We start from the raw sequence: 15768 nt of genomic DNA, 5'->3' as shown, positions 1-15768 counted from the left end.
CCGGGTCTCTGAGACTGGGGAGGCCACTGGGGCGCTGGGGGAGGGGAGGAAGAAGGAGGTGGCAAGCCTGGGGACGGGAGAGAGTTCCCCCAAGGTTCAGTTTTGCCCTCTCCCCCATTTTGTCCCCACAGATGAGAACTCACAGACAGAACAGGGGAAAAAACCAAGTGCACATTTATTAAGCTCAAGACAGAGACTCCAAGGGTGCAAGGAAACCGATCTTCGGAGGGGAGACAGGGAGGTGCAGGGGAGCAATACGTGGGCATTCTGGGGGGCTGGGGCTGGACTCCTGGACCCCAGGAGCTGGAGGCCTGAGTCCCTGGGTCCGGGATGCAGACGGGCTCTTTGGGGGGTCGTCATTGCCAAGACCTGGGGAGGGGCAGCGGGGTGCAGCCGCACCAGCCTCGGGTGGGTGGGGCGGCTCATTCGGGGGAGCGCTCCCCGGCGCAAGGCTGGGGTCCCCACTGCCTCCACCCGGTCCTCAGGCTTCTGCACTCAGGCAGGGACAGCAGTGGAGGTGCCCAGGGCTGGTTTTACACGCCACCACCTCCAGGGGCTGGGGACCGTGGGTGGGGGGGTGGGTGGAGACAAAGAGAGACACAGAGACAGTGTCAGAGAGCTGTGGTCACCCACACCGGGCACCCTTCCCACAAACCAGTGCCCCCTTCCCCCCATCCTCCCATGGAAGCCAGACCCCCAGGAACTGTCACCCTCGAGCTAACACTGGGAATGTTTTGCCTCCCCACACAATGATTCCTTTAGGGAGCACCTGTGTGACTTTTGTCCTGCCCCACAGGACACTGTCATGGAGGGGAGCATACCTGTGATGAGGCTGGAGACCCCTGGCCCACCTTGGGACCTTCTGGAATTTCCCCCCTGCTAGAAGGAAATCTCCATGCCCCTCCTGGGTCGCCAGCCTCCTCCTATACCCCCATCCTAGACACACACCCTATTTCCCCAATGTTTGGACACAGTTGGAATTCCTCTGTGTCCCACCCACTGGGGACCATCAGGCAACTGGAGTGGGTCACAGTCCTGGCATATTCTGAGACCTTGCCCCAGGTACTAGCGCCAACCACCCCACCCCACCCCCGCCGCCCTCATCCACAAAGAAGTCATCCACAACCCCCCCCTTAGGGTTTTTAAATGTCATGAAAAGAACACAAAACAAAACACATCAAATTCTACGCAAAATCCCCCCAAGCACAGAGTACCCCAAGACCCACTTTTTAGTTCTAAGCCTTTCTGTGAGAGGCAGAGAGATTCCCATTTCTGATTTTTAGAAGTCCCTGGAAAGGACACAGTTCCACTAAAAACAGGTCAGGATATTTTTACGTAATTCGAATTAACACCCCCAAGGAGTCCCAATCTCTCATCTGCAGCTTATTCCCTCCTACAACCTAATCTCTGTCCACCTTCCATCCACCTGCACCGCCTCTTTCCCCACCCCCCTCACCCCTTCACACCCCCACACCCTCATACTCCTTACCTCTCCATGCCCCCACTCCCTCCATGGCCCCCACCCCTTTTTCCACCTTTCACTCCCTCCACACTCTTCACCCCTCCACACCTGCCACCCCTTCTATGGCCCCCCACCCCCCAACTCTTCCATCCCCTTCCTCTCCTGTACTCCCCCTCCACTCTCCACCCCCCACATACACCCCCTCCATCCTTCTCACACTTTATTCCCTTCCTGTACTTTCCATCTCATACTCCTTCCATCCCCATAGTCTCTTTTCCAAAATCAGTTTTTAAAATCTGTATTCTATGTGTCTCTCCTTTGGTTATTTTGATACAATTATCCAAAAACCCTTCCCTCCTTTCCTCCCTCCTCCTTCCCCCTCTCCTCCCTTCCCACCTTCCTTTTTCTTTCTTTTTCCTTCTTTTAAAGTAATCTTTACCCCCAGTGTGGGGCTCGAACTCATAACCCTGAGATCAAGAGTCACAAGCTCCCACCAGCGGAGCCAGCCAGGTGCCCAATCTCCTTCCTTTTTCTTGATCATTTCATCCTTGGTCTTCCCAGCTGAACAATAAGGTCTGGAAAATATCCCATCTTCCCCCTGTCCTGTAGTGCTTAGCTCTGTCCCTAATCCGAATGCTGTGGCCCCACCTCTCTTCACAGACTTGTGGCTTTCTCCCCTGGAGAATTAGTTCATCCTTGCTTTCCCGGAGCTTGTCTGCTTGTTTCTGGGAAGCTTCAGTGGACTCTAGGACGTTCCCCACACCCCACTAACTCCATAGGTTACCCTCTTCCATCCGAGGGGCCTCAGCTCCCACTGCGGTTGGCCCATCCATTCATGGGTGGCATCATTCTTGGGGGACATCCAGTGCCACCCCTCTTCCCCAACTGCCCCCATTTCCCTTCCTCCCCCTCACCTGAGGAGGGCAGCTCCGACTTACAGGATTTGCACGTTGGGCTGCGGAAGCAAAGACCAGAGAGAAAAACATCAAGAAATCCAATAGCCACAGGCTTTCTGGGAAAGATGGGGGGACCCTGGAGCCCTTCTGTTAGGGAAATACCCCTGCACCCCAGGCTGATCCCGCCCCTCTCCTCTCTCTCCCCGCTGCTGCCAGACCTCTCAGACCTGGAGTCCGCCTTCCTGCACTTGACCTTCTTGCCTGTGAGGAGACAGATAGACACAAGGAGGCAGGACGTAAGAGTCTGGATGAAAGCCAGCAGGGAAACTGTAGATGCCCAGCCATCCCAAGGCAGCCCCCTTGGTGGCGCTCTGAAGCCCAGGAAAGGGTCACACTTACTGATAATGATGAGGATGCCCAGCAGGAACAATATGGTGGCCAGAGTCATGCCCACCGTCTGCACAGTGTCATAGTCTGGGGGAGACAATGGGGGACATCAACATGGGGAGCACCTCAGCCCTTCCTGGAGCCTTGACCTGGCTTCAAGGCTGCCTGGCCAGGGATCCAGGGTCCAGGGATGCTGCGGGCTGTGCTGGGGGCTCCCACAATGGGCTAGTGTGAGGATGGAGAGCAGGAGCTCAAGAGCTCCCTTGACCTCTTTACCCTGACTCCTCCCTAGATGCTTCGTGTATACAAAAAACCATCCTCTACATCATAGACACATGTACCTCCCCTCCTTTTACTGCCTCCCACTTGGTCCTGTTCACCATTATCACCTGTCTGAACTATTTCAGCAAGCAACCTGCTCTGTGGTCTCCCCGCACCCCAGACACAGGGATCCTGCTGAGTCAGATCAGGGTCCCCCAGCTTGGAGTCCCCACCCCACCCTGGCTTCCAGTGCATTCTGAGGAAAAGCTGCAGTTCCTTCTCAGACCTCACCCCACTCCACTTTCCGCCTCAGTCCCCTCCCCCAGGCATCCTGGTCTCTCTGCCATTCCTGGAGCAGATCAGGTATGGTCCTACCTCAGGGCCTTTGAATTTGCTGTGCCCTCTGCCTGAAAGCTCTCTCCCCGCCAATATTCCCACCATACCAATTTCTGGGCTTTATTCAAATGTCAGTGAAAGCTTCTCTGAAACCTTGTCTATTTGGAATTTCCCATTCTCTCCTTAGCACTTTATAATCTCATTCTTTCCTGTATTTTCCTTCATAAGAAGCATTCTTGTCCAAAATGCCACAGTAAATATGATTGATCCTTGAACAACATGCAGGTCCCCTTAGATGTGATGTTTTTTCAATAAATATAGTATAGCACTGTAAATGTATTTTCTCTTCTTCATGATTTTTTTTGGGGGGGGGTAAGTTCTACACCCAAGTAGGGGCTCGGACTCATGACCCTGAAACAAGAGTTGCATGCTCGGGGTGTCTGGGTGGCTCAGTGGGTTAAAGCCTCTGCCTTTGGCTCAGGTCATAATCCCAGGGTCCTGGGATTGAGCCCCACATCGGGCTTTCTGCTCAGCGGGGAGCCTGCTTCCTCCTCTCTCTCTCTGCCTGCCTCTCTGCCTACTTGTGATCTCTCTCTGTCAAATAAATAAATAAAAATCTTAAAAAAAAAAAAGAGTTGCATGCTCTACTGACTGAGCCAGTCAGGCGCCCTTCTTCCTTATGATTTCCTTAACAACATTTTTTCCTCTAGTTTCCTTCATTGCCAGAATGCAGTACATAATACACATAATATACAAAATATGTGTTAATCAACTGTGTATGTCATCGGTAAAGCTTCCAGTCAACAGCAGGCTATTAGTAGTTAAAGTTTTGGGGGAGTCAAAAGTTACATGTGGATTTTCAACTACATGGGGGCCTCGGCACTCCTCATCCCCACGTTGTTCAGGGGCCAATTGTATTTATTGAAATATGAATTTATAGAGCACCCACTCTGTACCAGCAGTGTCCTGGCCTCTGCCTCAGGGAATTGGCTTTCATATTGTGACAAAACAAGGAACAAGATAAAATGAAACATCTGGGCCATGTGACTATGACTAGATGTGTCTGTGGCTCCTGTTGGCAGAGAGTCAGGAAGGGCCTCTCCCAGCAGAGCAGTCAATATTTTATCTGAGCTCTGAAGAAGGAAAAGGAGCTTAGTCAGCTGTGTGGAGAGCTAGACAAGGAGCATTCCTGGCAGAGGGAACAGCATGTGCAAAGGCCCTGGGGTGGGAAAGAATTTGGCATATTGGAGGAACAGTACAAGTGAGCAAAGGGAGAGGGCAGAGGGGTGTTTAGAAAGGGAACCTGGGCCATGTCTGCTCAACTTGGGGGTAACTTCTTTACGCTTCAGTGTCATGGGAATGATATAATGGCATCACCCAAGTAAAGCTTTCCACAAGCCTCATAGGTAAAAGCTAATACTATCCCTTCTTTGCAGAAGAGCCCAGAGAGGACAAGTTACTTGCTCAAGGCCACACAGCTAGTGAGTGGATAAGCTAGGATTCAAATCCAGGCAGCCTGGCCTCAGAATTGTATGCTTCTCTGGTGACCACAATGTACCACCCCAGAGACATGATGAGGTCCAAAGTGGGTACCACCCCCCACATCCCACCAAATCCAATTCTGCCCTCCAAGAGCCCAGCCGATGTAAACTGAAACCTCATGGTCACACGGCAAGTGGCCCAGCAGGTATCATGTTGCCAGGGCTGAAGCCACTTCAGCAATAACCTGTGGGGACCAGCAACCACCCCTCTTTCCAGCCCCAGGATACCCTCATCACATCTACCACTCACCATAGTAAAATGGATCAGGTTCCTGAGGAACTGTGGCAAGGAAGACAGGAAAAGAGAGAGAGGGAAAACACATTTCAACACTGGGTTTCTTAACATTTTTGAGACTCCGGATGGGGCCACTGGCCCAATGTTTTCTGGGTAGAAATCAGATAAAGATGTCCTTTGATCTGAATGATATAGCCTCATGCATGGCAAGACACAAGGCTTGAAGCGTGGAGCATAGGCTGGATTCCAGTCCCCACTCACACCATTAGTCAGTACCTTCCCTTGTTCAGTGCACAACCCACCAAACTGTACATGGCAGTCCTGGAACTAGCCTCCTGTGGAAATCTGAGGCAAGCTACAGACTCACTTCCTAAAAAACACATACACCTATCATTTGCATATGATGCTGGAGTTAACAGACTTCAATCCCACTGATAAACTGTTGAGTGTATCAGCTTCCCCTGAATACTCCCTAAAACTTCTCAGTTATTTGACAGCTCCCAAAAAATTAGGCACTGTGGCTATTATTCTCATCCACTCACTCCTGCCACTGAATCCAATGCAGAGGAATTGTCCTATAAAATACCCTATATTATATTACATATAATATATATTTTATGACTTATTTCTAAGACATCAATTTTAAGATTCAAAATTGATCTCATAATAGCTTTCTCAGTGTGTGTGTGAATATGTATGGAACTCTACCATACAAAACACACCCAACCATTAGAAGACTCATCCCAATTTCAGAAGTGTTAATGTGTGAATAAAATGTGTGTGTGTGTATTTACCTTTCCCCATCCCCCACCTCCCTGTCCCAAACCATATTCCCCTTCAGAAGAGCTTAGACCACACTTCCCATTCAAAAAGCCCATCTTGATGGCTCCCTCATTCCTGACAGCTCTCAGGACATTCTGTCTTGTCTAGAGCTGAATTCTGCAGAGCATGCATCACTAGCTGAGGGGAACCAGCAATGTGAGGCCAATGCTAGGTACAGTCATCAGTTTTCTCTTCCAGGCTTGGGGAAGGATGGCAGCTTCCTTGACACTGGGGGTGGGGGGAGACCATGTGACTAATTTTGGCCAATGAATTGTGAGTGGAAGCATCAGGTGACTTCCAGGCTGGAGCATTTAAATGTTCTTACAAGAGCTCCCTTTTGCCTGTTGCCCCCGTGTTGCGAAGTTTTCTCTCGTGAACAGAGACACCCCCTGGGACGACCTGCAGTGGACGTATGGTATAAGTGGGACTTCAACCTTGATTGTCAGAAGCCCCTGGGATTTTTGATAAAATCTTTACTATGGCACACTCTAGCCTAAACTGACGCATACAGATGGCACCCAGGCAAGACTCGGAATAGCACCATTTCTCATGATGTGTCAGTTTCTCCTTCTTAGTGCCCTGTCCGGTCTTCAAGGAGGAAGTCTTGGGTAGGTGTGGAGGTGTCTTTAACACCTTCTGCCTTGCTAAGCTCCCTCTTTTCCCATGAGGACACCGTCCTTGGGCTCCCAGCCTTCAGCAGACAGTGATAACTCTGTAGAATGTTGTGACATTGTCTGGTTTTCTCCTTTATTTACCTATCTAACCAGCATTTGATAGCACTGACTGCATGCCACGTTCTGGTCTAAGCACTTCACAGGTGTTAACACTCTTCCATCTACACAGCTGCTCCCTGATACGGGTGCTGTCTTCACCCTTATTCCACACAGAAGGACACTGAGGCCCAGAAACATGGAGTCACTTGTTAAAAATCGAGTTTATACTTGCCTTTAAGGCAAAAAAAAAGGGGGGGGGGGGAGAAAAGTCCTGATTTCCCATTTGTGATGGTGATATAAAATGAAGCTAATTAATTAAGCTTTGTCAAAAACGAATCCTTTAAAGGGAAAATAGTAAATGTGAGTGTGGAGAACATCTAGATAGGACAAAAATCGTCCTCGAAAGCATCAAGATGGGGAAACATTATTTTAGAGTCGCATGTGCTGTCTTCGCTCCCCCACCAGATGGGAAGGAAGTTTGCTTGACTCCTCTGCCATTAATCCTGACATTTATAAACGTCTTTCTAAGAACTTTTCTGGAATGAATGAAAGAAACAATGCACACAGGAGTGGGTGAGTGGGTGAGTGAATGAATGAAAGCCCCCCCTAGGCTGCAGGAAGCCCCATCAGAGGTGGAGTGGTTGGATTAGACTACTTTGTCTCCTGGGTTGCCAAATAGCCCGCCTTCCCAAACCATCAGGAGCCCACGGGGGGAGCACCTGGTCCAAAATTCTCTTTAGTTCATCCTGGGTGCCCCAGGCTCTACGCAGAAGTCCCTCTTCTGGTCCCTGCAGCCCCAGGAATCTGGTTTCTCAGGGGGAGACTGGGCTAAGGGTGGAGCCAGGAGGCAAGAGAAGAAATGTGCACCACTCCTGGCCAGTTGCCAGGGAGACATCAGGAAGGAGGTGGTTGCTATGGCAACTGGGGCATCTTCAGAGGTGAAGAGAGGTAATGGGTCCCAGCACCCTAGGCTGGGTGGGGTCCTGGGGGTTAGGTGTCTAATTCTGGATCCAAACTTGGCTCCGTCTGCTCCCTTTGTATCTCTCAGTGTTGCCCTGCAGGGCTGGCTTCTGGCCAAGCCGAGGGTCCTTCTCAAGGATAGGGACCCACAGGTTGTGCTCCTGCATCTCTTTTCTGTTTGCCCCCATCTCTCCCTCTTGCTTTCTGACAGAGTGGGAGAGGCCTCATTTCCCTCCCCCATACTCCCCCACACACACAACTGATCCATTAATCAGTTTAAGTGGTGCAACACACAACATGCTCTTCTTCCCCCCTCCCCCGGGGTTTCCCAAGACCTGCGGTCCCCTCTTCTGCTGTGACTGGGGAAAAGGAGGGGGTGGGGCTGAGGCGTCTGTCCTCCCACCTCGGCCCGTCTGCTGCCATCGATCCTGTTAACCACCATCTCTGCGAAAAGAAGCCCTGGGCTCCCGCCAGGCCCGCTGGCTCAGCCCTGCCCCCTCTCCCTAGGGTGGCTTCCAGCCTCTGCAGCCCCCCCCCCGCCCTGCTTCAAATTCTGCAGATATGGCTCGGTGCAGCAGCCCCTGCCTGCCGGGAAAGGGGGCAGGGAAGGCGAGATCAGAGTGGAACTGGGGTTCCCTTCACCACCAGGGGCTCCTCGGCACCACTGGCCCATCCCCTCTGGCCCTGCTCTCAGTGCTGGAAACCCCCCCATCCCCATTAGAGCATTCTTCTCCTGGTTCCTCTGCAGAGACAACCTCAAGAAAGGGGGCTGTTAGGGGGCAGCCAGTGTTTAAGTGGGCGCATAACTGGGTTAAGGGGCGTGAGATGTAAATCGCGCCGCAGCTGAATGGGGGTAAAGAAGGGACATCTGTGTGCACACCTGAGTGCACCTCCCAGACCAGACAACACCCCTGCATGCTGGCTGGAAAGGAGGGTCCCGCCATCCATTCCTGCCCAAGCGGGGGCTCACCGCAGTGGCTCAGCCCCACCCCACGCTGCTCCTCCTGCTATCTCTCTCCCGCGCTGTGGGTCCATCTCTCCTCCTCCTCTGTGTCTTTCTCTATGCCTCTTTTTTTGTTTCTGATTTTTTCTCTCTCTGCATCCTTTTCTGTTGCTTTCCGCCTTCCCCTTCACTCTCAATCTCTTTCGGCATCTTATCTGTCTTCCCCCACGTCTCCCTCTGTGTCTCTGACTCTGGGTCCCCTGTCTCGCTCTCTCTCTCTCTCTTTCAGGCTTTCAATTTTTCACATTCCTTTCCATCTCCCTCTCTCTTCCGTCTCTTTCCATCTTTCTCTCACTTCCTTCAGCTCTCTACACCCTGTCTTTCCGTCCTTCTCCCTCCTTCCCGTGGAATCTGCCTGTCAGGGATTTCTGGAGACACCCACCATAAAAGCCCGCGCTGGAAAAGAGAGGCATATGCCTCCCCCACCCTTGCCCATCTTGGAGACCCTGAAATTTGCGAGAGCCCCTGTGGTCGCAGACCCATCCGTTCCCACCCTCGAAGCCCGTCTCTTCGCGTCCACTACCGCCGCTGTGCAGAACCAGCCGCCCGGTTGCCATAGCTACCGGTCCGCGCATCCTTTCTCCCGGGACTGCCGCTCTCCAACCGCGGGTCCCGCACAGGAACGACACCACCGGGAGGGGGTGTCCACGAGGCCTGGAGGGGCGCCAAGGGGTGCACTGCAGGGGCCTCCACCCATGGAAGGAACAGACATCCCCTTCCCCATTCCCTTCCCTTTTCAGTACTGGAATCTCCCTAGATCCTCTCCCTTAAGCTTTAAGATCCAGGACCCCCCCCCAACCCGCTCGCCCTCTCCCCAGGCGGCGCTCACCCTTTGTGGGGGCCTGGGTCGGGGTCGCCATGCCGGGCCGGAGCAGGGGGCGGCTGGATGCGGAGACGGTGAAGGCGCGGCTGCAGCAGCTGGAAGCTGGACGGACTGATGTCGGGGGGAGATGGGGGGAGCCCTCGTGTTGGGGGGGCCGTAGCCAATGGGGGCCCGGAGAGCCCGCCCCCGTCCTGGCCACCCCCGCCCCCGCCCCCGCCCACTCCCGACGTCCCCGCCCCTTCCCCAAGGGTGGGGGCGCCCCCTGCCGGGGCCAAGGGGGCGCCCGAGCTTCCGCGCAGAGGGACTGACAGATCCACCAAACGCTGTCAAGAGAGAAAAGCACGTTTTATTGAAGTCTGGGCGGCAGAGAGGAGTCTGTGGGAGCAGGGCTGGGGAAGAGGGCAGTCCAGGGGGCGGTGGGCGCACAGGTGGTGGGTGGGCGGCATCAGGAGCCAGGGGAATCCTGTGGGGGTGAAAAACGTGAGAGGCAAGAGAGCCCCCCAGCCACCCCATCCCACCCTTCGCCCCCTTCTCCTCTCCCCACCCCCCAGCCCAGCCCTAGCTGCAGGACCTGGCTGGGTTCCATCGTGCCAGGTGTCTCTACCGCCTGCGTGTGGACAGACCTGAGGGAGGACACGGAGAGTTCGGGTGTCAGGAGGGGCACCCCAGCTCCTGCAGAGCAGGGAGCATCAGGGCAACTCCCTCTGGTTTCAGATCAAGCCCCTCCCTCCACGTGCCTGTCCCGGCCAGGAAAGGGGTTCTTGGAACCCACCCTCACCCCCAAACACCAGAGTCTCCCCAGACTCACGGCGGATAGAGCTGCGGAAAGTTCCCTCCTCTTCATCAGGTTCCCCAGTTCTGGCAGAAGGAATTGGGGATGAAAAAGGAGAGAGGCAACCACCCCCATAAATCCCCCAGTGCAGCCCTCATTTCACAGTCCCCCGAACTGAGGGCCAGAGATGGGCAAGGAGCAGGCTCAGGGTCCGCCAGAACCCGGCGCACCCAGTTGCGGTTTAAGCGGGTGGCAGGGGGTGAGACAAGTGCCTCCCCGAGTGCTGGGGAAGAGCCTGGAAGTTGGTGGAGGATGGGGTGTTGGAAGGACTGGAGAGCAGACAGCCTAAAGACAGCCTAGGCTAGACACCCAGAACCCTCATCTCTTAGTGGAGTGATCTCGGGCAAGTGACTTCACCTCCATGTGCCTCTGTTTCCTCATCAGTAAAATGAGGTTAATAACAGCACCTACCAGACATACAAGGGGTGTGAGGAGTAAATAAGATAATTCACAATAAATCGGTATCTGGCACTTGGGACTAAATATTAGCTATTATTTAAAATCACATCTATAATTGTTTTAACATGGAGAAGGTATTCATACATTGCTTTAAATTTTTATTTAAAGATGAATCAAAGGGCTAGGAACAGGACGCTGAGCTAAACTGGGCCGCCGAGTGCGGTGATCTCATTTCGCCGTGGCTCTTTCTCTCGCCGCTTACCACGCTTTGTGATTTTATATTTGTGGGGCTGCTGGAACCCACGGCCGCCGCCCCCACTGGGCTGGGAGCTCAGCCAGGCAGGGAGGGCAGTTTACTTATTCACCATTTGGTCCCCCTGGGCCTGGCTTTGGGGCTTGGCACATAGTAGGTGCTTAATACATAATTGCTGAAGGGTCTCTGGCTGCGGGTCCGAAGGACTCCCCGCCTCACCCCCAGCGCCCCTCTAGAGCGAAAGCAGATGAGTGAGAGCCTGGAGGAACCTCTTACCTCTGCTGCTGGTTGAATTTGCACCGGCACCTTCTGCCTGTGGGTGGGGGTAGGAGGAGGACGAGACTGAGCTTCGGCTCCAGGCGGGCACCGAGCGGCGCTCTTGCGCCGGCTCAGGCTCGCGAGGGGCGCGGCCGTGGGGACAGGGGCGTGGCGGGGGCGGGGTAGGGCGGGGGCATCAACAGGGCGGGTTGGAGCAGATGGGCGGGACAGGGGCGGAGATGGGGCGGAGCGGAGGGCGGGGATGAGGGCGGGGCGGGGGCGGGGCGGGGCGGGGCGGGGCGGGGACGAAAACCCGCTCTTGCGGGGGCTGGAGGTAGCCGGGTGTGGGTACTCACTCAGGACGATGAGGATACCCAGGATGAAAAGGATCCCGGCGATGATGAGTCCTCCGATCCGCAGGGTCTGATAGTCTGTGGGCGGCAGGGAGGAGAGTGAGGGCAGGGAGGGGAGGAGGAAGGATAGAAGAGGGGCAGAATGGGGAGGAGGGGGCAAGGAGGATAGGGAGAGGAGAGGAGAGAGAAGGAAGAAGATAAGGGAGGAAGGAAGAGAGGGATCAGGGGGAGGAGAGGGTGGGAAGGAAAGGGAGGAGGTAGGCAGGGCACGGAGGAGGGAGGTAGGGGAGTTTGGTGGAGAGGATAAGGGGAACAGAGAGGGGAGAAAGGGACGCGCAGCAGAGGATGAGCCATAACATACTGAGAGGTTAAAGGAGAAAGAGACTCAGAGAGACCGAGAGGGATCAAACAGACGGACACACAGAGACAGAGACAGACAAGGGGAGATCAAAACAAAGAGTCAGACATCTGAGAGACAAGAGAGAGAAGGAGAGTGACAGAGATACAAACACTGAGTCAGAGCGACAGAGATGGAGAAAGAGAAGAGGAGTAACTAGAACAGCACGGACAAACCCAGGCCATACGCCCTCCCAGCTCCCAGGGAGAGACACCCCTCCCTCCCTTACCATAGGTGAATGGGTCGTGTTCCTGTGGAGCTTCTGGAAAGAGAAAGAAGTCAGGGGTTGGATGCTTCCTGGGACTCTGGACAGGGACGAGCGAAAAGGGACCTTGTGGGGGCTTTACTCTCCTGGGCTGAGAGTCTGGGGACCGTTGGACCCTGAGCAGTCTGCCCAACCTCTCTAGGTCTTAGTTGCCTCATCTGCACTGTCTTGGTGGGACAGGGGCCACCTAACTGCCCCCAAATCTTGTCTTATCCCATGATGTCAATGATTCTGTCATCTGAGGGAAGTGGGCCTCCATCCCACGGTCCACCTTTGCCTGACCTAGCATCAGCCCCCACCCCAAATATTAGCTTCTGACTGGACCCATGTGAAACCCCCAATTTCCTGGTACCCCACTGACTCATTTAGCTTGGAGTCTCCAACTTGGTTCTCTTGAAGGGTTTCCCATCACCCCAACCCCGCCTCCCTTGGGGCCAAAGTGGGTGGTGGGCTACATACCCCAGACTCACCTGCGCTGGCCTTGGTGAGAAAACCCACACAGAGAACCAAGATGTGGTAGAGAGGCTCCATTGTCCTGGGGGACACCAAGGGTCAAGAAATGTGTTCCCTCATTCCCCCCACCATTGGGGCTTGAACCCAAGGGGTTAAATCAGGATCTGGGGGTTTGATTTCAAAAGTGTCTATCATCCAGCTTGACCACTGGGAGAAGCAGGGGCACCCCCTGCCTCATCAGACACCAAAACAAGCCACAGTGGGGGTCATACGACACACAGCAAGGGCAAGGGGTAAGATACGCACGGTCCACAGGGGCCTTCACAGGCCTGGGCCTTCCCACAGCAGGCCCCAGATGCCCGACACCTACCCTAGGGGAAGAACAGGATGGCTTGCCCCAGCCAGCCAGAGAGACAGACACACAGACACACACGGTGAGGGGTGAAGGATGAAGGATGGTCCAGCCAGGACCTGAGGGCCCACCTGCCCGCACACCACGGCCTCACTGTGTCTGTGTAATATCCCAGCTCTCCTGCCCTCAGCCGCTGGCCAGCTCTCAGCCTGACCCTGGGTATAAATATCTCCCACTTCACCCTGGAGGAATTTGCCTCACACAGGCCACCATGGCAACAGCCTTCCTTCCCCCACTCGGGGGTCACGCACAACCCTGCCGGGGTGAGGCCCGGCTGCCACATCGCTCCCAGCTGCCCCTGTGGGAAAGGCCACCACTCCTCGTCTTCTGGAAATGATGAGAATGGGGGGGAAAACATCCCCTCCGCCCGCCTCTGGGTGACATCTTCCACAGGCAGACGCCACCAAGCCTGTGGCATGAGGCCCAGAGCAGTGGGGCTGAGAGACAGAAGACAGATGCCAGGGGCAGGGACACACACACACACACACTCAAGCACAGGCAATGGGGCTGGAATGGAGACAACGCCCGTTCCCCAGACTCCTGGTTGGAGCAAGACATGGGGTGGAGACAGTTACTAAAACGATTCTCTTTATCTGAGCTTCCAGTGCCCCCAAACTGTGACGCAATCCGACCTACACACAGGAGTGTCCGAAAGCCACCCCAGCCAGGGGCACACGCAGCAACAGGGGAGCGAGGCATTGGACCCCCACGCCCACTCCTGGGGAACCCCACAGTCCCAACCATACTCCCTCCCTCTCCGGTCTGGCCGGCCTGGGAAGCCACGGGCTGGCCACTCCTGCTCCCAAAATAGGTGGCCCAGCCAGGCGAGGGGGTGAGGCCTGGAGGGGAGGGCAGGGGACGCTCACCCCAATCAGGCTGTCCCCTGCTGAAAGAAGGCCCCCAAAGGTCCGGCTGTGCCGGGGGTGAGCACTTTGGACCCCCTGGCCCAGAGCTGGACTGCGGCCGCCCTCAGCGATCTCCCCTCCCAGCCCCACCCCAGCCTTCCCCTCCCCAACCAGCAGCTGTAACTGGAGCCGGGGCTGGAGGGGGGCCAGGGGGCGGCCCCCAGCCCAGACCGCCCTGGCCCGTTAGGTTAACTCTCTCCGCTCAGATGGAGGAGCAGCCGGCGGCCCGCGTCTCCGGAGAAGGGACGATTCGGGAGGGAGGACAGGACCACGGACCCACGCATGTGCCCGCACACACGTACCCGCACAGGCATGCACCCACGCTTGTGCCCTGTGGTGCAAGGGTGGGGGTCAGGGGTTTTCTGTGAGGCTTTCTGGGGTTTGGGCCCATTCGGCTCTTAAGGTCATCCCCGTCTGAGTGCTCAGGAGCCCACTGACCCCTAACCCCAGTGTTCTGCGGGGACCTGGGCTGCCCCACAGGGCTCTTGAGACATTTGTGTGTGTATGTTGTCTGCTGCTGACTGTGAGGTCCCCCATGAGTGCACCACACACACACACACACGCACACATTCAGATAGATGCCGTAGACAGACACAAGAACCTAGCCACATACGTGTCCACCCTTACAAACGGTCACACTCTTGTGAAGACATACAAACCGGGGGACAGAAACACAGCGATACACACACCACACGTAAATGGACTCAGAAGCCCAGACACACAGCCGGCCCTCCTCCACGGTTTCAGGGACGGGAAGGCCCATACGCCGTGTACATAGGGACACAGGGGACGGCACACAGTGCCGTGGGCACAAAGAGAAGCAGAAATTCTGTCCAGGACACCGCCCTGCGACCCGCCACTCTTACACACAATCCCGAAAACCGACGCACACAAACTGTGTTCGTACCCTCACATGTGGGCCACCAGGGCATAGTGGGCCACTTGGTCACAGGGAGACAGGCCTACACATGTGTGAGGCACCTCCAAATTTGTGTCGATGTGTTTAATCCCAAACCTCCCCTTTCCCGATCTCACATGGCCTGTGGGACTCTGTGGAGGACGATGCACATGGTGTCCTCACCCGCAGGCCGGACTCACAGACTCTGGTGACAGAGAAACCTGGCTTCCGGTGGGAGCTCTGCCATCCTGGTTGTGTGACCTTCAGCAGCCCGTGTGACCTCTCCGACATGCCTCAGTTTTCTATCCCACAAAATGGAGAAATCACGGAGATCATACGTATCGCACAGGGCCAGCCTTAGAGGTCTCTGAACCCCACACAGTCTTATTATTAATTCCATCTTCGGGATGAGCAAACTGAGGTTTTAGCAAGATGGAGCTAATTCTCCTGAGGCCCCTGGTGGCTGAGGACAGAAACCGGCCCCACCCTGAAAGGGTCAGATCATGGGCTCAGACTGTGGAGGACACAGTCGAGAGCAGGTGGGCGTGTTCAGACCAAGGCACAGGGGTAGAGAGCCCTGACACACACACACACACACACATACGCGCGTGCGCGTACATGCACACGCATACACAGAGGACCCACCTCAGAGGACCGACAGGGCTTTGAAATGCCCTCTCATCCCTGTGCGTCTGAGCCCCAGCCCCTCATGGCCCTGCACCCTAGGGCCACCAGCAGTGGCAGTCTCTGGTTAATGATAACCCTGATGTTTACGCAGCCCTGGGGAGGGCTGACAGAGCGGCAGGGAAGGCAAGCAGGGCTGGGGGCACCTGGCCAGCTCCAGCCCGTCCTTGGCTTCTCCCCCTCCCAAGGCCCACTGCACCAGAGTAGAGCAGCTCCGCCG

The 15768-nt window shown here is 55.4% G+C and overlaps 2 protein-coding genes across 3 annotated transcripts; both read right to left on the bottom strand.

Moving 5' to 3' along the window:
* Positions 1–151: 151 nt before the first annotated feature.
* Positions 152–9578, bottom strand: FXYD7 (FXYD domain containing ion transport regulator 7). 2 transcript variants are annotated; one of them, XM_044256315.1, is made up of 6 exons: positions 9446–9578; positions 5134–5163; positions 2758–2832; positions 2577–2619; positions 2377–2417; positions 152–556 (listed from the first exon to the last, which is right to left on the bottom strand). In XM_044256315.1, the coding sequence occupies exons 1-6, from the start codon at positions 9474–9476 to the stop codon at positions 534–536; spliced, it is 243 nt and encodes an 80-aa protein (XP_044112250.1). In that variant the 5' UTR covers positions 9477–9578; the 3' UTR covers positions 152–533. The 2 variants fall into 2 exon arrangements, with proteins under 2 accessions (XP_044112250.1, XP_044112251.1); XM_044256316.1 differs by having other exon boundaries at positions 2586–2619.
* A 187-nt stretch (positions 9579–9765) lies between these two features.
* On the bottom strand, positions 9766–14001 carry FXYD1 (FXYD domain containing ion transport regulator 1). The gene is made up of 9 exons (XM_044260441.1): positions 13928–14001; positions 12956–13020; positions 12667–12731; positions 12161–12193; positions 11538–11612; positions 11200–11236; positions 10248–10297; positions 10011–10062; positions 9766–9902 (listed from the first exon to the last, which is right to left on the bottom strand). Exons 3-8 carry the CDS (start codon positions 12725–12727, stop codon positions 10040–10042), a joined length of 279 nt encoding a protein of 92 aa, XP_044116376.1. The 5' UTR covers positions 12728–12731; positions 12956–13020; positions 13928–14001; the 3' UTR covers positions 9766–9902; positions 10011–10039.
* Positions 14002–15768: the final 1767 nt, after the last annotated feature.

This window comes from Neovison vison, chromosome 7 (genome assembly GCF_020171115.1).
Source record: "Neovison vison isolate M4711 chromosome 7, ASM_NN_V1, whole genome shotgun sequence".
NCBI classification, from domain to species: domain Eukaryota; kingdom Metazoa; phylum Chordata; class Mammalia; order Carnivora; family Mustelidae; genus Neogale; species Neogale vison.
The sequence above is the reverse complement of the archived record's forward strand: the minus strand, read 5'-3'. Positions and strand labels throughout refer to the sequence as shown.